At 44.3% G+C, this 21204-nt stretch overlaps 3 protein-coding genes across 3 annotated transcripts in view; 2 read left to right on the top strand and 1 right to left on the bottom strand.

Moving 5' to 3' along the window:
• The window catches only part of LOC145425781 (uncharacterized), a 95631-nt gene that overhangs the window by 34265 nt on the left and 40162 nt on the right, over positions 1-21204 (top strand). The gene's annotated exons all lie outside the window — the stretch shown is intronic.
• LOC113010327 (uncharacterized) lies at positions 981-8155 on the top strand. Its single transcript, XM_080299116.1, has 15 exons — positions 981-1375; positions 1833-2330; positions 2409-2471; positions 2561-3124; positions 3634-3711; positions 3856-4010; positions 5333-5372; positions 5448-5645; positions 5870-6048; positions 6133-6312; positions 6423-6536; positions 6616-6699; positions 6922-7102; positions 7188-7346; positions 7425-8155. The coding sequence occupies exons 1-15, from the start codon at positions 1255-1257 to the stop codon at positions 7589-7591; spliced, it is 2781 nt and encodes a 926-aa protein (XP_080155242.1). The 5' UTR covers positions 981-1254; the 3' UTR covers positions 7592-8155.
• LOC113014937 (bifunctional phosphoribosylaminoimidazole carboxylase/phosphoribosylaminoimidazole succinocarboxamide synthetase-like) lies at positions 9498-11508 on the bottom strand. The gene is made up of 7 exons (XM_026156809.2): positions 11355-11508; positions 11091-11270; positions 10867-10980; positions 10704-10787; positions 10301-10481; positions 10057-10215; positions 9498-9982 (listed from the first exon to the last, which is right to left on the bottom strand). The coding sequence occupies exons 1-7, from the start codon at positions 11469-11471 to the stop codon at positions 9816-9818; spliced, it is 1002 nt and encodes a 333-aa protein (XP_026012594.2). The 5' UTR covers positions 11472-11508; the 3' UTR covers positions 9498-9815.

Here is a 21204-nt window from a genome sequence, read left to right as displayed (position 1 = left end):
CTTTTCTGACTCGATGCAATAAAACATTTAAATACTTGTATTCATGAATCTCGTGATAATTTGGGGGTTTTCATGATTTCTTTGAACTTTTGCTTTTCCAGGGTGTAATTATTGCACTTCATACGTCTTCAGTAAAGTATTTTCCACAGCAAACTGTGAATTGCTTGGAAATGGCAGTGTAGCCTTTCCACTTATTATGAGCCTCTACGATCTTCTTTCTGATTTCCTTTGTCTTTGGCGAGTAACAGTCGTCCCTGTCATGTGTTCGAGTGCCCTGTTCCTTGGAGTCTTTTTTATGCTGATTGGATGTTGTTAGGAAGCCAACTGATTTAAATTGAGGTGTGTTTTTAAAGGTGATTCATTACTGTAGGTGTGTTTTGAAAGCAAACATTCACATGGGGCTTTTTACTACATTTGGTACAAAGCAAGCCTACAAATGTATTTTATATTACAAAATGTACCAGAAGCTACTAAATAGCACCAGTGACTCTGATTATATCAAGTTTCATCAATACTGCATAAAATTGGGAAGAAGTTTAGGAAATTGTTCCATGTTTCCTGGGGGGCTAATAATTTTGGCCTCCACAGGATATTATGTGTCTGACAACTCTTTTAAAAAATAACAGTGTAAATTGTCATGTATTAGTGGGAAATGTGTTTTTGCATGAATGATTTTCTTTTCTTCTCTGCATGAAACAGTAACGGTCGCCTTGAGGCAAATCAAAACTGGTTTAACGAGGGCCAAATGGAGCAGAAACAAAATTCACCCGAAAACAAAAAAGCAGATTTGCTTCCCTGCTGTGAGGCTGCCATATATGGAGAGTCTTCTTGCTGCAGTTTCAGCCATTACCAAGCTGCTTCTCAGATTACACTTAGTCCCGCCCCCTCAGCACACAGCTTAAGCCACTGGTGAGGCAGCTTTTCAGCATGAAGGCGTTGCTTTCAGGCTTAACTGCCTGGTTTCCTAGGGAACCGTGCAGCAGACAGGCTGGGCGGAAAAGCGTTTCCGGGTCGGTTCAAACTTGGAGAGAGGAGCAGAGAGACAAAGAGGAGGTGATAGTGAGGTGGGGGAGGGAGAAGGCTCCGTGGAGAGGCAGTGGGGGGAGGCTGAGGTGCTGGCTCTACTCTCAGTGTGGGACCAGGGTGGACATCAGCACGTGGTAGAGAACAGAAGCACATTTGAGGGGATTTCAGAGCGTCTGAGGAGGCTCAGTGTTGTGCGCAGCTGGAAGGAGTCTCAGCTAATTCAGAAGCATGAGACTTCAGAGCAAGAGGCCTGATGCAGGCACGTCAGTGAACTACAGCCCAGGAGTGGAAGAAAGGCCACGGGAGGAAGGTGTGGATAATCAAAGAAGAATCTACCCAGTCCAGCAAGGTAACTGTGTTCAACACCAACTGTACTAACGACGATAACAACATGACTTTGTTCACTTGGGGAAAAAACAAAAACTAGCATCAAAGGATAAAGCTTGCTTGTGCTACAAACTCAGACAATTACATTAACCTCCTAAGACCTGAACTCTTCCATGGCATGCATTTTTAATTTCTCTTTGATGTTTGGGCGGATTGGGACCTGTTGAATGTAAAAACAAAGAATTATCAGAATTATTTTTTCACCTGATTTTTGTTTCTAAGAAAAACGAGATCCACATATGAGGAGAAGAGTAGCAGTATAATGTCCTCGGTGGATATCAGGCCCTTGTAGAGCAAAATTGAGTTTTGGTCTAAATGTGATGTCTCTATATGTGGATCCTAGGAGGTTAAAGTTTCTTTTATTTAAAAAAAACAATCACCCTTTAGCCAAAAATGACAATGTCTTCATGTTTGCACAGGAATAAAGATTCAATTTCATTCAGCTGTTTCTGACTCTACGAATGTGGCTGAAGAGGGAATCCGCAACTGGACAGATGATGAAGTAAAAGCGCTGCTGTGCGTCTGGGCCGACCGCAACATTCAGGAACGTTTGAAAAGCACGCTGCGCAACAAATCCATATTCCAAGAGATGGCTCGGCAGATGCAAAGAAAATATGGGGTGATACGCGACTGGAGACAATGCCGTACAAAATACAAGAATTTGAAATATGACTATAAGATTGCTAAAAGTGCACATGCTGCAGGAGGCAGCAGTGCAGGAAGCCTGGGGAAGTACATGAAGTTTTTTGATGAAGTGGAAGCTATTTTACTGGACAAAGGACTGGAAAATGGGAGCATGGAGATGCAGAAGAGACTGTATGATGGTGAACTGAAAGCAGGGAGGCTACAAACGCCAGCAGGCCACACAGGGCAGATAACAGGCTCTGAGAGTGAGGTGGTCATCGACATGGATGATGGTAAGCATCACGTTTGCAAGCAGTTGTTTTAGATTCAAGACTCCATGAAAATAATTTTCTTATTTTTCCTTATTTAAGATGACAACAGTGATGATTGCAACATGGACGGAGAAATGGAAATAAAGAGAGAGAGAAGTACAGGTATGCCAACAAAGAAAAGAAAATCTGCTACCTGTGGAGTTTAGCTGCATATGTAAGCTTTTCCTTCCATATCTGTTCTTTTATTCCAGATGCCCATCGAGCACACACAGACTTCTGCTCTGACCAAGTGGTCATGGTGTCGGACGCTGGTCGCAACTGGAGCGACCAAGAGGTGCGAGCCCTGATCCAAGTCTGGGCCGATGAGCGCATATGCAGGAAGCTGGAGAGCTCAACCAGAAAGAGGGACATCTTTGTCCAGATCTCGAGGAGGTTACTGCAGCAAGGCATCGATCGTGACTGGAAACAGTGCCACACTAAGTACAGGAACCTCAAGTATCTCTACAGGTCCCTTCAAAGGGGCAAGACTGATGAAGCTGACCCGAGATGCCTCATGAGGTTCTACGAAGAAGTGGACTCCATTATGAATCGCGCGACTAACGACTACACAGAAGAAGATTCAGACAGACTTACAATATCTGACAACTGTGATGAGAAAAATAACGTGGACGGCAATTTGGCAAACACGAGGAGAGCTGTGGAGGACAAAACCTGCACCTCTGATTCTGACTTAACCATCGAGGCATCAAACACTTATGAGTCAGAGCGGCATAAAATCAAGGAGCATCGTTTGGATCAAGAACACACGTTGATGAGTGAGCTGATCATTTAATCATCATTATCATCAGTATGAATTAGATGAAAAGGTTACGCAATGCATTCAGTGGTCAGTTACCATGAGTAAGATAAGCAAGCAGGAACAGCACGGACAGCCAAAAACAAAGGTTTTGGCTGTTTTTGTCCTTAAAATATTTCTCAAAATCTTATATCAACACAACATATTAGTTAGTATTTCAACTAAAACCATAAAATCTGCAGAGAAATTGTGATTCAGTAAACTGACCCTTTAACACTGAATAGACTTGAAGGTAGAGGGAAATAAATATTATTTTCAAACTACAAACTTTCCGGTTAGTAAACAACTTGGTCCAACTTGAGCTGCAGCCACCCAGGAAGTGGTTTTAAGATATGTTTTATTTAAAATGAGTCTCGTGGTGGTCGTAAGCCAGTCTTACTTTGTTTAATACCAAGACAATGCTTTTCTTTTGCAGCAAAGAAGCATGTCTATATCTGTGTTTTAACTGCCTTAAATATATTTTTGCAGGTGCTTCTGAGAGTGAGGTCGATAAAGAGAATACTACTGCATCAAACAGAAGACTGAAGAGGAAAGCTGTGGATGAAGGTCTGAAATGTGTCTCCTTCTGAAATAATTAAATATGGATAAGAACACGGCTGTGAGCTAAAACAATGCACAACTCATGAAACCCTGTTAGGAGCTGACATGTTACACTAGTCGTACGTTAACCTTTGTCCTTCTTATTTCCAGACCCTGGACTGCACACATCACTGAAAAAGCTGAACCCTCTCGGCCCTGTTGCTGCTGACAGACTGCACACCCAGTGTAAAGAAGAGCAGGACCACATCCCCATATTAAAGATCAACTCAGTCTGTTCAGTGGCCTCCCCTGCTCCATCGCCACAGGTAACGTACACTGATCTCACGTGACCATTACAAAACTGACGTATTCTCCGACATAATGAACGCTGGTGTGGGTTCTTTTAAAACTACCCCAACTACTTGATTAATCGAGTGACAGATTATTATATAATTATTTTTCAAATAAAAATGTCCCACATTAAAATTACATTTGTAAACTTTAACATGTTTAGGTTTCAGATTGTTTCAGATTGCAAAAACAAAGATGAATTGATTCATGCAAATATTGTAAAGCCTAAAGCTGCAGCTCTATGATGTATGTTAGGCTGACATTTGTTAATCAAACCTGAGGAGAAGTTATGTCTTCAGTGTTATTCACTCATCCATGTTAGAAAGTTCCAGAGTTGGTTTTGTTCACCTGGTCACAGGATTTTAAATGGGAGAAATATTTCACTGCTTTTCCAGGTGACTCCTTCAGTATCAGCTGACCACAACCTTAACAGTGCAGTACTTAAGCAGAACAGCTGCATAACAACTGAAACCAGCACCACTGACTAACAATGAGCCACCGATTCAGTTTCAGGATCGTCAGTATGCAAACTGGTACCACGAGTACCAATCGCATCACTGTGAGATGATGAGCAATCGTTCAGAGGTGTCATCGCCTTTTCACGTAACGGCTCCCCACTCAAACCATGATGTGCACTGTGAGAGTTGCCACTGGCCTGTAGGTGTAAACAGACCACCGCGTCTCAGCCTGATGAGCTAGCTCTTCTGCGCTGTGCAATCTGCTAACCTGTGGTTGTCTGGTTGACTTTCTGAATTCAATGTAATTGGAAAATAAAGAAAAATACATTAAACTGCAAGCTAGTTGAAGGAAACCAGGGTTTTGGTTCATGAAGACATTTCACCTCTCATGCACGATGGATCGTTGACCTGCCCGGTTTCTATGCAGGTTGTTAAGGGTCCCATCAGTTGAGCTGACGTGTGACTCAATGCATGGGTTATGTGGGTCACATGACCTGTGGTGTGATTCCTATGTGGGACAGCTTCATGAACCAAAAACAAAGTCTAGCTGCCGTCAATTTAATACCTTCAAACTAGCCTGGTCTCAACACCTGTATCTTATGTTTCATCAGAAATAAGAACGTGGCAATCATGTGACATCCTTACAGACAAGCTGCATGATAACATGTCGCTAACAACAGTGACACTTGAAAAGGCGATTTGTGTTTCCACTATTTTCTTCTTTAAAAAAGAAACAAGTGCTGCCTGCTAGGAAATCAAATCCGGCTTTTATGGGCGTAGACTAAAATGAAGCAATTCTTCTGTAAGTTCACTGGCGTGTTGTGTGATTTGTCTTTCAGGCCTGCTCAGGATCCACGAGCGCCATGGCCCCCGCCCCAGGTACTGCACGAGCCTTAATCCGCACTTTAGCGCTTCAGTTAGATGTGCATGTTTTAATTCTTTCCTTGTTTTCAGAGTTGAAAATCGGCCAGAAGCTCAATGAGGGCAAGACTAAACAGATTTTCGAGCTCGTGGACCAGCCGGGACTGGTTCTAGTCCAGTCTAAAGACCAGATCACAGCTGGGAACGCCGTGAGCAAAGATCAGATGGAGGGCAAAGCTGCCGTTGCCAACAAAACCACGAGCTGCGTGTTCCAGCTGCTGCAGGAGTCTGGTGAGGTTTTTATTTCTGCACAAGGTTTTGGGAACAACAGATTGCATCAAAGGTTGATTCAGTGACAGGAAACAAACAGCCTAAATCTCGTGCATGAACAGAAATGATAATCATGCAGTAATACTTCATGTATACAAATTCAATAAAATATCGTTTTTAATCTCAGATGTTGTCATTTGTCCGTGAGTTTGAGGTTGCTCTGATATCCACCCTTCTCTCCTCAGGCATTAAGACGGCCTTTGTTAAGCAGCACTCGGACACGGCGTTCATCGCTGCGCGCTGCGAGGTGATACCCGTTGAGTGGGTGTGTCGCAGGGTGGCGACTGGATCTTTCCTCAAGAGGAATCCAGGAGTCAAAGAGGGCTACCGCTTTTCTCCTCTAAAGATGGAGATGTTCTTTAAAGTGAGTCTTGCTGCGTGCGGCGATTCTCTCCGTGTGTTTTCAGTCTGAGTGTTGCCGCAAACTCATCACTGATTGTGTTTTTAGGATGATGCCAACAATGATCCTCAGTGGTCAGAGGAGCAGCTGCTGGAGGCCAAACTGTGTCTGGCTGGGCTCACTATTGGTCAGTGTGAGGTGGACATAATGAGCCGCAGCACTCTGGCCATTTTTGAGATGGTGGAGAAGGCCTGGGCCACTCAGAACTGCTCCCTGGTGGACATGAAGGTAGGCTGTGCAGCAGCGCCCCCAGCTGGTTAAAGTCACATCTTGGTGCGATCACTTCTCTCCTGTAGCTGCAGCAGAACTACAACTAAGGACTTTTTCTTTGCTTATAGATTGAATTTGGTGTCAGTGTGAAAAGTCGAGAGATTGTGCTCGCTGACGTGATTGACAACGATTCGTGGAGGCTTTGGCCAGCTGGAGATCGGAGCCAGCAAACAGACAAACAGGTGATGGACTGACTTTGATTTATTTTCATGCTGATATGAAAAAGAAACAAGCCTCAAACTTTTCTTTTCCCCTTTGTAGGTGTACAGAGAGCTGAAGGAAGTGACCCCAGAGGCAATGCAGATGGTGAAGAGGAGTTTTGAGTGGGTCTCTGAAAGGGTCAAGGTACAGCAAACAGATGCCTCTAATCTATTCTTGATCTTGTAGGAGTGTTTAGCTCTTTCTTTGCTTTGAACATCCAAACCAACAAACACTGTTTAACATCACAGAAGCCTGCAGCTGCTTTTGATGTAATTCAGGAAAAAAACAGCACAGCTGCACGATTTTTCTTTTGAGCAGGTAAAACTGACATAAAGTGATGATTCAATGGTTTCTGTGTGTCTACAGTTGCTGCTGGAGCCCCAGGCAAGCAGCAGGGTGGTGCTTTTAATGGGCTCCACCTCAGACGTGGCCCATTGTGAAAAGATAAGAAAGGCGTGCGCCTCCTACGGGATCCCCTGTGTCCTCAGAGTCACCTCGGCACACAAGGGTCCAGATGAGACGCTCCGCATTAAAGCTGAATATGAAGGTGAGCTTTAATATTGACGTAACTGCGTCTTTATACTGATGTGGGACTCTTTCTAATCGGATCGTTTCTTTATGCTGTGTTGCAGGTGATGGCATACCCACTGTGTTCGTGGCTGTGGCTGGGAGGAGTAACGGCCTCGGCCCAGTGATGTCTGGTAACACGGCTTACCCTGTGATCAGCTGCCCTCCTCTCACTCCAGACTGGGGACCACAAGATGTCTGGTCATCCCTCCGCATGCCAAGTGGTGAGCAGAGCTCTTTACTGTAGCGTGCAGCGTTAATCGTTCGTGCTGTTTTTGGATTTATTTATTTTTGTCCTGCAGGTCTTGGCTGCTCCACCGTGTTGTCTCCTGAAGCTTGTGCTCAGTTTGCAGCGCAGATCTTGGGGTTGAGGGACCACCTGGTGTGGTGCAAACTGAGGGCATCCATGCTCAACACCTGGGTGTCTCTCAAGCTGGCTGACAAGAAGTTACAGGCCTGCAGCCTCTGAAGAGCCCAGCGTGCATCACACTCAACAAAAGAGCTTTGGTCCATTTAGCACCCTTGAAGCGAACTGCAGGACTGAAAACGACACAATTCATTTATTGAGACCAAGTTTATAACATGGAACAGTTTCTAACAGATTTGTTGTAGTTACTCATTTTAATGGAATTTTATAGAACTTTTTAATTTGTTTATTTATTTTTGCATGCATGTTGTTGCTGCCTGTGTTTCATTGTATCATTTTTGTAACTAGCTGCTGCCTATCGTCAGGTCTCCCTAAAAAAAGGTTTTTGTTTCAGTGGGATCTACCTGGCTGAAAAAAAGTTCAATTACAAACATTGTTTACTATGAAAACCCATTAACTGTAGGTGTTTGTCACACATATGATTGAAGCCTGTATGTATTTGTGTGCTTCTTTAAAACACAGCTTTTGGATCACAGCAGAAAAAGTGGAATCAAAACATGTAAACAGTTTGTTCACGGTGGCTCACAGCACAGACACGTGGACAGGAAGTTGTGTCATGGAGCTTTCTTTTCTGACTCGATGCAATAAAACATTTAAATACTCGTATTCATGAATCTCGTGATAATTTGGGGGTTTCCGTGATTTCTTGAATCTCACTCAGTGCACGTACTCATGAATACAGTCAAAACATCCTGTAAATATTAGTCTCAGACTGGAAGAGAGGTTGCTGAGAGATGTGAGGGAAAGAGAGATGGGAACATAGATTTCTTAAATTATGAATAAAATCAGTTTAATATCGCTCACGTTTATACACTGTTCTTTTTTTTTTTTTTTTTTTTAATCTTTTGATGCTCCCCTGATCTGCCTGGAAACAGTCACACTGAGTACAAGAACCTGAAGTTTCTCTACAGGTCCCCTCAAAAGGGCAGGACTGACGAAGCTGACCTGACTCATGAAGTGGACTCCATGATGAATCACATGACTAACGACTCTGCCAGACACCGTTACAATATCAGTGATGATGTGTCTTTAAAATCAAATCTGTCTTTTATGTCTGATAAATATTATAAATATGTGTTTAACACTGTGTATCTAAACTAATTCAGCACCACAGAGCTAATTACAGACACGTTACTACTTCAAACAAACTCCCTGATTGTCCCCCACTCTGCTCCATCTGGGTGTTTGTGTGCGAGTCATGCTGTGTTTGCCACATACACAGCATCTTTATCTTTAAGTGATTATATGACAGACCGGGTGGCCGAGAGGCTTTGTGTGGTGAGGAGACAATAGCTCTGTGAAAAATTGTTTGTTGCTTAATTTGTTTATGCAGCTCTAAGAATAAAATAACGCGTCTTTGACGAAGTCGTTCTAACTACTATGATTGATGCTTTGACAAAAGCTAATTTACTTTTTTGCTTTACTTGGGAATGAAAATTCATTTTTTGAGCTACAAAGTCCCAGAAATGTTATTACACCAAATAAATAATGCATCTTAAACTATAGTGGGCAGAAATCCAAGGCTGGATTAAAAGCTGCTTGGCAAGATGGCTGCGTCTACATCGGCTCACTTCTCACCCTGTTTGTCATGTGCTTCATGGTGTTGTGATGTGAAGCTGTGCTCTCTGCGTGCAGACGAGTCTTTTGTTTTCTGTTCTCATGCTGACCTCCCACAAGCAGCCCAGTATGAGCAGGGGGCCTCTTTCCCCCTCCTCCAGTTGCCCATTGAGCTGTGCATATCTTCCAGTTACTACCCGTCTCCCATGTGGTGTCTGTGCTGTGTATGTGTGGTCGGGGTTTGCAAACTTGCATGTGACAAATGAAGGTTTCATTAAAAGTTTTAGGTCTAATCTTAAAGGTAGAGACAGTGTCTGTCTCCTGAATCCCAGCTGGTTCCACAGAAGACGGAACTGGAAGTACTGTGTTGTGACAATAAAGCACTATGAGATCTTTTAGAAGGTATTTATCCATCTGACCTGCAGCCGTACTGGCTTTATTTAAGGAACACTGATTATTTACATTTTTACAAAAATGACACCATTAAAACACAGGCAGCAACAACATGCATGCAAAAATAAATAAACAAATTAAAAAGTTCTATAAAATTCCATTAAAATGAGTAACTATAACAAATCTGTTAGAAACTGTTCCATGTTATAAACTTGGTTTCAATAAATGAATTGTGTCGTTTTCAGTCCTGCAGTTCGCTTCAAGGGTGCTAAATGGACCAAAGCTCTTTTGTTGAGTGTGATGCACGCTGGGCTCTTCAGAGGCTGCAGGCCTGTAACTTCTTGTCAGCCAGCTTGAGAGACACCCAGGTGTTGAGCATGGATGCCCTCAGTTTGCACCACACCAGGTGGTCCCTCAACCCCAAGATCTGCGCTGCAAACTGAGCACAAGCTTCAGGAGACAACACGGTGGAGCAGCCAAGACCTGCAGGACAAAAATAAATCCAAAAACAGCACGAACGATTAACGCTGCACGCTACAGTAAAGAGCTCTGCTCACCACTTGGCATGCGGAGGGATGACCAGACATCTTGTGGTCCCCAGTCTGGAGTGAGAGGAGGGCAGCTGATCACAGGGTAAGCCGTGTTACCAGACATCACTGGGCCAAGGCCGTTACTCCTCCCAGCCACAGCCACGAACACAGTGGGTATGCCATCACCTGCAACACAGCATAAAGAAATGATCCGATTAGAAAGAGTCCCACATCAGTACAAAGACGCAGTTACGTCAATATTAAAGCTCACCTTCATATTCAGCTTTAATGCGGAGCGTCTCATCTGGACCCTTGTGTGCCGAGGTGACTCTGAGGACACAGGGGATCCCGTAGGAGGCGCACGCCTTTCTTATCTTTTCACAATGGGCCACGTCTGAGGTGGAGCCCATTAAAAGCACCACCCTGCTGCTTGCCTGGGGCTCCAGCAGCAACTGTAGACACACAGAAACCATTGAATCATCACTTTATGTCAGTTTTACCTGCTCAAAAGAAAAATCGTGCAGCTGTGCTGTTTTTTTCCTGAATTACATCAAAAGCAGCTGCAGGCTTCTGTGATGTTAAACAGTGTTTGTTGGTTTGGATGTTCAAAGCAAAGAAAGAGCTAAACACTCCTACAAGATCAAGAATAGATTAGAGGCATCTGTTTGCTGTACCTTGACCCTTTCAGAGACCCACTCAAAACTCGTCTTCACCATCTGCATTGCCTCTGGGGTCACTTCCTTCAGCTCTCTGTACACCTACAAAGGGGAAAAGAAAAGTTTGAGGCTTGTTTCTTTTTCATATCAGCATGAAAATAAATCAAAGTCAGTCCATCACCTGTTTGTCTGTTTGCTGGCTCCGATCTCCAGCTGGCCAAAGCCTCCATGAATCGTTGTCAATCACGTCAGCGAGCACAATCTCTCGACTTTTCACACTGACGCCAAATTCAATCTATAAGCAAAGAAAAAGTCCTTAGTTGTAGTTCTGCTGCAGCTACAGGAGAGAAGTGATCGCACCAAGATGTGACTTTAACCAGCAGGGGGCGCTGCTGCACAGCCTACCTTCATGTCCACCAGGGAGCAGTTCTGAGTGGCCCAGGCCTTCTCCACCATCTCAAAAATGGCCAGAGTGCTGCGGCTCATTATGTCCACCTCACACTGACCAATAGTGAGCCCAGCCAGACACAGTTTGGCCTCCAGCAGCTGCTCCTCTGACCACTGAGGATCATTGTTGGCATCATCCTAAAAACACAATCAGTGATGAGTTTGCGGCAACACTCAGACTGAAAACACACGGAGAGAATCGCCGCACGCAGCAAGACTCACTTTAAAGAACATCTCCATCTTTAGAGGAGAAAAGCGGTAGCCCTCTTTGACTCCTGGATTCCTCTTGAGGAAAGATCCAGTCGCCACCCTGCGACACACCCACTCAACGGGTATCATCTCGCAGAAGGTGTGCAGGCAGCCGAGGAGGGGAAATGGGCGTGTCTTACCTGTGCCGGGAGCCAATCGCGGTCCTCAGCTCATCTAACCAGCCAATCACAGCCGGGCATTGATTTCCACGTGAGGAGAAGACGCTCAAACATCAAGAGAAGACGTTTAATTAGGTACAAATAAAAAATAAAAACCTTTGGAGCTTTTTTCGCAAAAGTTAATCGTTTTACTCTTTGATAAGAAGTGATGGCCAAATGAAGCTTTCTGAAGCTTGTGCTGAAAAACGGTTCATTACTTCAAGCTCTTCAACACAGTCCTGTCTGGTGACACCTGGTGGCCAAAAATATGAAGAGCAGCTTGAGTCTACAAATTAACGTGTACTGCTTCATCATGACTACCCACTCTACAGAGTGATTCACTTCCCTATAATCCACTGACTCAGATACTGAAGCAGTTACGTTCTAAAGGAAGCTTCAGTCGTCACTGATCATGTGATGTTTTTTGACACACACGTCGGAGCGTCAGCTTCAAGCTGGCCATCACTAATAAGAAGCTTGTCTTATCAAAAGCTCCAACAGGTCAAAACAGTGTGTTTTTGATTGAATCGATTAGTTTGAGAAACTGAGCTGTTTGCACGTTATCTGTGGAGGAATGTTATAAACAACATCATCTCATGACAGCAGTGGGTAAAGGCTTTGTTTATTTTGTGGAAAAGTCCTTTCATTCATCCTCATCATTGTGTATGTGGTGTGTTGCAGTGATGGACTGTAACAACATGACAGCTCAACCAAAGCAGGGCAGCAATGAAACCCACACAAATGGACGATTGAAACTATCAGCAACACCGACTCGTGATCTAGAGCTGGTGTCACCCAGAGTTTTGTTTTTAGAGATGTGTAACAGAACCAGGCACAATGGATCCTCTTACATCAGGTCTTAGCTGAAAGAAAAAAGGACAAATAGGAGCAAAGAGGCAACAAGGCTAAATGAATACAGGAAGCATAGATAATAACTGGAGTTAACATTCTAGACAGCAGCTACTGATGTTGTTGAATGTGATGTGTTGTTTTTACTTGTATTGGTCTGTAATGCAGTAATAAAACGCTAAACTCAGTGATCACACTGCAATAATGTTTCCCATTACAAACCACCAAACATGCCTTTGTCTCCTGTGCAGCGTGAGCTACAATCACCTGATTTCAGTTCATGCAGAGGAAGAAAAAGGTGGAATCATCTTACAACCTTTGAGGAGTGAAGATATGGACATTTCTTTGTTTTTAATTATTGGATTATTTTAAGCAGTATTGCTGTGGCCATGTGTGGCCTGTTTTCTGTCTGTGTTTTCTGTACTGTGCTTAAGACTTTTCCAGGTCCCTCCCCTAATGAGGAGTCGTGAGCGACTGATTGGACCATGGAGCGGTTGACTACCTTCAAAAGGCCGCTCTGACAGCTCCGAGGGGGAGAGAGAGAGTGGAACGAGCGAGTAGCCGGACAGCCGTCGCGGCCCTGACCCTGGTGTTCCCAGCCCGTGCTTATCTTGTGTATTTGTGAGAGTGTGAAATTGTGAAAGCCGCTCCTAGTGAATTAGTTGAGCGCTTAGGCACTCTTGGGTTGAAGCGGAAGGGGTGAGCTGCCTTTTCTTTTGGAATCGTTTTCTCCTGTTTTCCGGGTAGGGAGCGAGGGATAGCTCTGTCATTTGTTTGTTCTGTTTTTCTTTCCTAGGGTTTAGTTAGTTTTCTCTGGTGGGACTTAGTTGGTTTTGTTTATTATTTTGGCCTGGGCTCACCCTGGAGCTATGCTTCTTTTCCTTAAATAAAAACACCTTTTTACTCACAACTGGTTTGGATGTTTGGCTTGGGAACCAGGGCGGGGATTTGTCTCTCTCTCCTCCAACCTTATGTGCGTCCCTACCCGCCTAGACTGGGGGCGTAACAAGTATCACTGTGGTTGTGACTGTGTGGAACTTTTAACCTCCTAGGACCTGGCGTCCACATATGTGGACATCACATTTTGGGTTATTTAGACCAAAGTACTCGATTTTGCTCTACAAGGGCCTGATATCCACTTACGAGGACATTATACTGCTACTGTTCTATCAACGTTTTAAACGAATATTCTCATATGTGTCTCTTATTTAAAAAAAAACCAAAAATAAGGTAAAAAAAAAATCTGGTAATTCTTTGTTTTTGCATTCATCAGGCCCCAATATGCCCAAATATCAAAGAGACATTAAAAATGCATGGTGTGGAAGAGTTCAGGTCTTAGAAGGTAAAGGCCCCGAACTACCAAAACTGTCTCTGTGTGGTAGTAAATCATTTTATTTAATATGAATATAACTGTAGAACCAATTGGAAATGTTGACAAATGACCATGGACAAGTCAAATCTGTTAAATGTGAGGTGAGCAGTGAAAAATCATGTGACTGACATAAACTTGGGGGTGACGGCCTGGAAGGTAAAATGAGCTTTTTAATCTCTCTGAGACAAACTGTAAAGAACAAGAACAGATTCAGTGCGGTTCTTCGTGTGAGCACGTCTCTCTAAATCCTGTCACACAATCAGACGATGAGATAAGCTTTGATTACAAAAGTTACTGAGCTGTTGTGCTCGATCAGTCAACACCTTGCATCACTGCTGCACTGGAACGCTGACTCTGAAACAGCCCATCACACTGAATAATGTTCGGTGTCCACAAACATGTCCAGTTGTTCTGCAAACATACACTGTGCAGGATCGGCAGCGTTTTAGAGTGATTTTTTTATTCTGTTTCCTGGGACTTAAGACCATGAATGAAACATTTAAGACAGAATGAGACACAGGGGTCAAATGTCACATTTTGCAGAGCCTCTGATCCTCCCACAGGCTACAGCAATGTAAAGGTTTTAAATTTGACTTTTTAAAAGCATTTATGATTTTACTTGAGTGATTCCTGGTTTATCTTTTACCTCATTGTTCCAGTGAGCGATTAAAGGAAATCTGTCTCACATGCACGTTCAATTTAGGCTCACCAGTTTACCAAACGAGCGTGTGTTTGGATTGTGGAGGAAAGCTGGAGTACTTGGAGGACTGCAGGTAGGTAGAGAGCAAACAATCTCCTCATAATAGGTGTTCAAACCAGTAACCACCTTACTGTGCAGCTGAGTTTAACAAGCACTATCATGAGGCAGTTATTCCTCTGCTGTCATGAGACTGCATCGTGCCCCCAACAAAGAAACTGCATGAAAACAATAGCAAAGGAAAATCATCATCTCGATTCCTCTTGTTCTGTGTCAGTATACAAATCGCTTATCAGTACACTAAGCTAACGTTGTAACTAAAGAAATATAGTGATTATAATTGATGATGTAACCAGAAACCTCTCTGATTGACTCTGATGACCTTTAAAGTTATGGTGTAGAGTTTAGAGGGGTTTCCTGTTACACTATAAGTTATGGTGTGATTTAACATGTAGATTTCCAGCTGAGGCATCAAAGCTTAGTGTTTGTGTCCATTTCTGTAATGATACTGAATGACAAGATCTAGTTACTTTGTACAGATTCCGGTTTGAAAATGTCATTATGCACAACACAGGCGACTTTTTCAGCTTTTTTATTGAATGACTTTGAAGCTGAAATTGAGGCCCTGTGTCATTATGCTACTCTATAAAACATTTACTGCAACCCAGTAACCCAGGGGGCAGCTTTTCATTTTTCCCTTGTCAGTGTCCAGCAGTACTTCCAGATAGCAACTCCATTCTATCCTCTTGTGGTGTTCATTCAGTTATATACCTTAATCTTAACTGTATCTCCTCCTCTAACTTCATATTTTCTCTCTCCTCCTCCTTCTCCTTTCCCTCTCTCTGCTCTCTCCATGGCTGCCACCCTCAGATCGCCTGTCCCATCTTTGCTGGCCTTCTGCATTTCTTCTTCTTGGCTGCCTTCTCCTGGATGTGTCTGGAGGGTGTGCAGCTCTATCTCATGCTGGTGGAGGTCTTTGAGAGTGAGTACTCACACTGGTGGTGGGCATGTCTGCAGCCATAGACTACAGGAGCTATAGGACCAAGAAAGCGTACGTGTGAGTACAGGCCTTTTGCACCTGCAGATTGAGAAGTAGGATTGTGCTATTCCCCCAGATGGAAATGTAATGTCAACCTCTTTCCGGTTGAGTGAACGCTGGCGCGACTGGCGGCCGCTACTCACCGGCCGCCACTCACCACTATCGCTAACGTTAACGCTACTGGACTCTGGACTTTTGGACTTCTGTCCTACTCCTGTTTCTAAGGCCCACCGGTGTCCCTGCCTGGCTGTTCCTGTCCATGATGTAGCCTTTCAGGATCTATGTACTCTCAGTGTGGGTCTGGATCCTTATGTCATCGACCTACCGACTCGGCACTGGACTTCATCAATATACAACTGATGAGCTCCTCCGGCTCCGCTTCTCTTTAGCTGCTCCGCCGTTGGCTGCTCTTCATTTCCACACGGACATTGCCTTCCTCCCTCGCCGAAAGTACGTACATCGAGGCTCCCGTCGGTATTTCCATCAGGATAATTCCAAACCAATTCAGTCCTTCTGGTCCACCTCTGGTCGCTCTCAACGGAACCCCTGCAGGTCTATTGACCACAATGTTCTGACTGGTCTGCCTAGGTCGGCTAACACTCTCATCCAGTCCGACAGTATTCCTGTCAACTTCGGCCTGCTTAATATCCGTTCGCTTACGAACAAAGGACATCTCATCCAGGATCTCCTAACAGACCGTAAGTTTGACTTTTTCTGCTTGACTGAGACATGGCAACAGCCCAATGACTTTTCGCAACTCAACGACTCCACCCCCCCCCGGGGTCCGGCCGTGGTGGTGGCCTCGCGATAATCTATCGCGAGAACTGGAAAGTCTCGCCGCTGTCCGCCCCTACGTACAGCTCCTTTGAATCTGTTGTTTGTCAACTTTCAGGACCTACCCCAACTGTAATAGCTGTCATCTACCGCCCCCCAAAATTTAATTCTGTTTTTATCAGTGACTTTGCCGATCTGCTGACCAATTTAGCTACTGTCTCCCCTAATATAATATTGCTGGGTGACTTTAACGTTCACGTGGATAATTGCGACCATCCTCTTACCAAGGACCTTCTATCCTGCCTTGACAGCTTCAGCCTTAAACAATACATAAACTTCCCTACCCACATTAAGGGCCACACTTTGGACTTAGTCTGCTGCTCTGGACTTACCCCCTCCATCTGTACAGCTGACGAACTGCCAATTTCGGACCATCTGCTTCTCTCCTTTAATGTTCACATGACCCTCTCTGTAATTAACAACCCCCGTATTATCTCTTTCCGGAATATCAAGAATATAAATCTTGATATCCTTTCCTCTGCTTTTTCTAGCTGCTTGTCTTCTAACAATTTAGCTATTCAAGAGGACCTGGTACTTTTTTATAATCATAGCCTTAGTAGTATTTTAAATTCCCTGGCTCCACAAAAAACCAGAACTGTACTTTTTTCTCGCTCTGCACCCTGGTACACCCCTGAACTCCGGCTACTGAAAGCTAAAGGCCGACAGCTTGAACGTCTCTATAAGAAAACTGGCCTTACTATTCATAAGGATATGTTTAATAACCACGTTCAGTATTACCAGGAATGTATTAGTCAAACCAAATCTGCTTACTACTCTGCTATTGTCTGTCTGGTGTGACCACCATTTGCCTCATGCAGTGCAACACATCGTCGCATGGAGTCTATCAGATTGTCAATTGTGGCCTGTGGAATGTTGGTCCACTCCACTTCAATGGCTGTGCGAGGTTGTTGGATATTCGTGGGAACTGGTACATGCTGTCGTATACACCGGTCAAGCACATCCCGAACATGCTCAATGGGTGACATGTCCGGTGAGTATGCTGGCCATGCAAGAACTGGGACATTCTCAGCTGCCATCTGCCCTGAACAATGTGAACCATGATTCATCCGTGAAGCGCACACCTCTCCAACGTGCCAGATGCCATCGAATGTGAGCATTTGCCCACACAAGTCTGTTACGGCGACGAGCTGGAGTCAGGTCAAGACCCCGATGAGGACGACGGGCATGCAGTTGAGCGTCCCTGAGACGGTTTCTGACAGTTTGTGCAGAAATTGTTTGGTTGTGCAAACCAATTGTTCCAGCAGCTGTCTGGGTGGCTGGTCGCAGACGATCTTGGAGGTGAACCTACTGGATGTGGCGGTCCTGGGCTGGTGTGGTTACACGAGGTCTGCGGTTGTGAGGCCGGTTGGATGTGCTGCCATATTCTCTGAAACGCCTGTGGAGACGGCTTATGGTTGAGAAATGAACATTCAATGCACGGGCGACAGATCTGGTTGACATTCCTGCTGTCAGCATGCCAATTGCACGCTCCCTCATTGCTTGTGGCATCTGTGGCATTTTGCTGTGAGACAAAACTGCACATTCCAGGGTGGCCTTTTGTTGTGGGCAGTCTGAGGTACACCTGTGCACTACTCATGATGTCAGATCAGCATCCTGATGTGGCACACCTGTGAGGTGGGATGGATTATCTCAATATGGCAGATGTGCCCACTACCACACATTTGGACTGATTTGTGACCACTGTTTGGGAGGGATGGTTATATTGTGTATCTGGGATGAATTTTAGGTCTCTACGTCCATCCCATGGCCACAGTGAACAAAGCAGCACAGCGCAATGAATTCAATTCAAATTAAGACTTATTTATAACCTACATCAACAATTATGTTATGATAAATTACGTAATAACTACAACAGAAGACTTACCTTTGTGGAAATGCTTGGAGCAGACTAACATGTGAGCTGGAGTGTTCTGAGACGTTATATTTGGTCTTTGAATGGCTGGAATTGAGGCCATTGAGGCTATTTGTTATTTTGGAAACATGGCTTAAACCAGGGGTGTCAAACTCAAATACACAGTGGGCCAAAATTCAAAACTGGAACAAAGTCGCGGGCTAACGTTAATATTTATTGAAATATATTTATTCCTCCAGATATAAGAATGAATCTTTTCTTATGGACTCAAACACGTTTTGCTGAAAAACTGGATATGGAACAAGCAAAGCTTAATACTAAACAATATATATATTAGCCGTATAATACCAGTAGGCCAGCTCTAATAATAATTTGGTATGGCTTCGCGGGCCAAATGTAATTAGGCTGCGGGCCAAATTTGGCCCGCGGGCCAGAGTTTGACACCTATGGCTTAAACAATTTCTCTTCCACGACGGAATCCGATAACAATCTCTTTACCCGTCGGCTTCCCATGGCTGTCATGTGACAATTGCAGTTAATAATACAACAGCTTCTTGCCATTTTTTGTGTTTCTTTTTATCGCTGTGTGACTGTTTTCACGTGAACGCCTGCGTGCGCTAGTACCGCTTGCCACTTGTACCTACAATTCTTTGTAGTTTTACCCCTGAATGACGTCACATTTTCAATCTCTACAGGCCACTGAACAGAGCATCTGTGGTAGGATGATGGAGTGTTGCCATGGTAATGCACGGGGGGGGGGGGGGGGGGGCGTCAAACAAAGCACTAAAGGTGGACTTTGTGTGGATGCATATATGCATTCATGTATGCCGAGAGGCCGGGGGCACCCCACCTCCGAAGTGGCCCGAGCGAGCCCCAGGCTCCAGGCCCCGATAAGCGGCCGCCAAGGAGTGAGCCGGCGTGTACCTGGACGCCCATCCCCAGACACAAAGAACCACCAACGCACCGATGTCTGAGGGAGTCCGCCACTGGCAGGGGAAGTGGTGGTGGGGGGAGATAGGCCTCCAAACCTTGGAGGGCCTGAGATGTCCCCAGAGAGGTGGCGTCTGATACCCAACCTGACATATGGACACAGACATACAGACACACACAGATACAAACATCCATTCCCCCCCTCATGCTCTCATATGCACTTACTCCACACTCAACCAACGTGGAGACAGACATAAAGAGACGCTGTATACACGATCACACTCCCCAAGCGTACTCTACGAACCGGGTCTAGGTACCCTTGCCCCTGGAGGGGGGAACTGCACCCAGACCCAGGTGGTGTTACCCTTTTCCCTGCGGTGGGGAGAGGCAGACCGCCCCGCTGGAAGTCTTTCCAAACACAGGAAACAGATCAGGGAGCAGAGACCCACGTGGTTCACGCTGAGCTCAGCTACAATCCAGGAGAGGGTGTGCAGATCGATGCAGACATCGATCCAAACGTTGGTAGTGTTATATGTTCCTGTAAGTTCACTACTTTACTCCCATTTCATGAAAAAGCAGCTCTCTCTGCTCGACTGTCCTCTCCTGCACAGACACTTTGCGCCGCCTCCTTTTCCGGCTCTGCTGTGATTTGTTGCTGCGAGGTCACGTGACTCAGCGTCACAAGGTAACCACGTGGGGTGTTATTTCAAAAGTAGCGCCTATCTCCTTTTCCTAAACTCTTTTCCTTGGCCTCGATGAAAACTTCATCGTGGGAAGGATATTTGCTAAGGACTCAGGGAAAGAGAGGAGCGATGTGACACCGGATGTCCGCCTGTTGAAACTACATTGTGCAGAAGATGGACTACAAAACAAACATCTTACTTCGTCACAATGTGTTCTAACCCTGTTGTTTTATGGAGGTCATATAAACGAGAATAGCCTGTTAAAAATATCCTTTCATTACAAAGTTTTGAAGAAAATTTTAAAGAAGAAGGAACCTTTAGGGTCAGATTTACTAACATCTGCAGCAGCTCAAAGACATCTTTTGATGTTAAAAAGCTGCTGGATTTACTGAAGAGACTCAGTGTCAGTTTGTGACTGAAGTTATGACATATGTGTTTGTAAGAGTTTCACTTTCAGGAGAAGAAGATTTAAATGAGTGACACAAATGTAAATTACAAAGTCTGTGGTGCACAATTTACTACAAATTGCACAAAATCTACCACAGAATCCTGTCTTGTTCCTGCTGTGGTTGTGATAGTGAGGACAGTTTATTGTTTTAGGGGGAGATGTTATCAAAACAAGTCTCTGATCTGCTCAAAGTTGTTATTTCAGTTCCAACAGTTTGGCTCTGGCCTAAAACTCTCCAGTCAGATCTTATACTGATAGTTTTGAGGTGAGCCCCACTTATTGTTCCTTAATAATACAGTTTATGTGAAACCAAGCAGAAATGAATTACGCTTCTTAATTTTTTATAGTGCACACAGCTAACTCTTTCTGCTGAATATGTAAAAAATAAAAGTGTTACTGTGTTACATGCCTGAATGTTGCTCATGGTCTGATGGGAAATAATGTTTTCTGTTCTTTAGCACATCGAACAGTCAACTGTTCACAGAGTTTAGGTTTAAAGGATGAAACAGTTTGCACTGATGCATCTCTCCTCTCCTATCTGAAGAGTATGTAAATATCTGGTTTCAACTGTATATTTGATGATGTTGGTGTTTGGCTTGATTGTCAGAACAAAGAGGGAGAGAGAGGAACAGCGAGAGAGAGAGAGAAACAGAGAGGGAGAGTGTACTTTGGTAGAATTAAAAAAAAGGTGCAGTGCAGGTCTATGATGATTTTTAGTGCTACTATCATCTAGTTCTGATTCTGGTTCTGTCTTGGTTAAATCCTAAGTAGTCCTGATTTTAAACTGTTGTAGTCCTGTTTTAATTCCAGATCAGTTCTGGGTCTGGTTGAATTGGGGTTTAGTCCTCATGTCTTGATACAGCCCCGACTTTGACCCGAGCAGCACCAATTAGTGGCTGAACGACAGAGTTGTCTATGAAGACTATGAGTGTCTTCATAG

The sequence above is a fragment of the Astatotilapia calliptera genome, chromosome 3 (genome assembly GCF_964374335.1).
Source record: "Astatotilapia calliptera chromosome 3, fAstCal68.1, whole genome shotgun sequence".
Lineage (NCBI taxonomy): Eukaryota > Metazoa > Chordata > Actinopteri > Cichliformes > Cichlidae > Astatotilapia > Astatotilapia calliptera.
The sequence above is the reverse complement of the archived record's forward strand: the minus strand, read 5'-3'. Positions and strand labels throughout refer to the sequence as shown.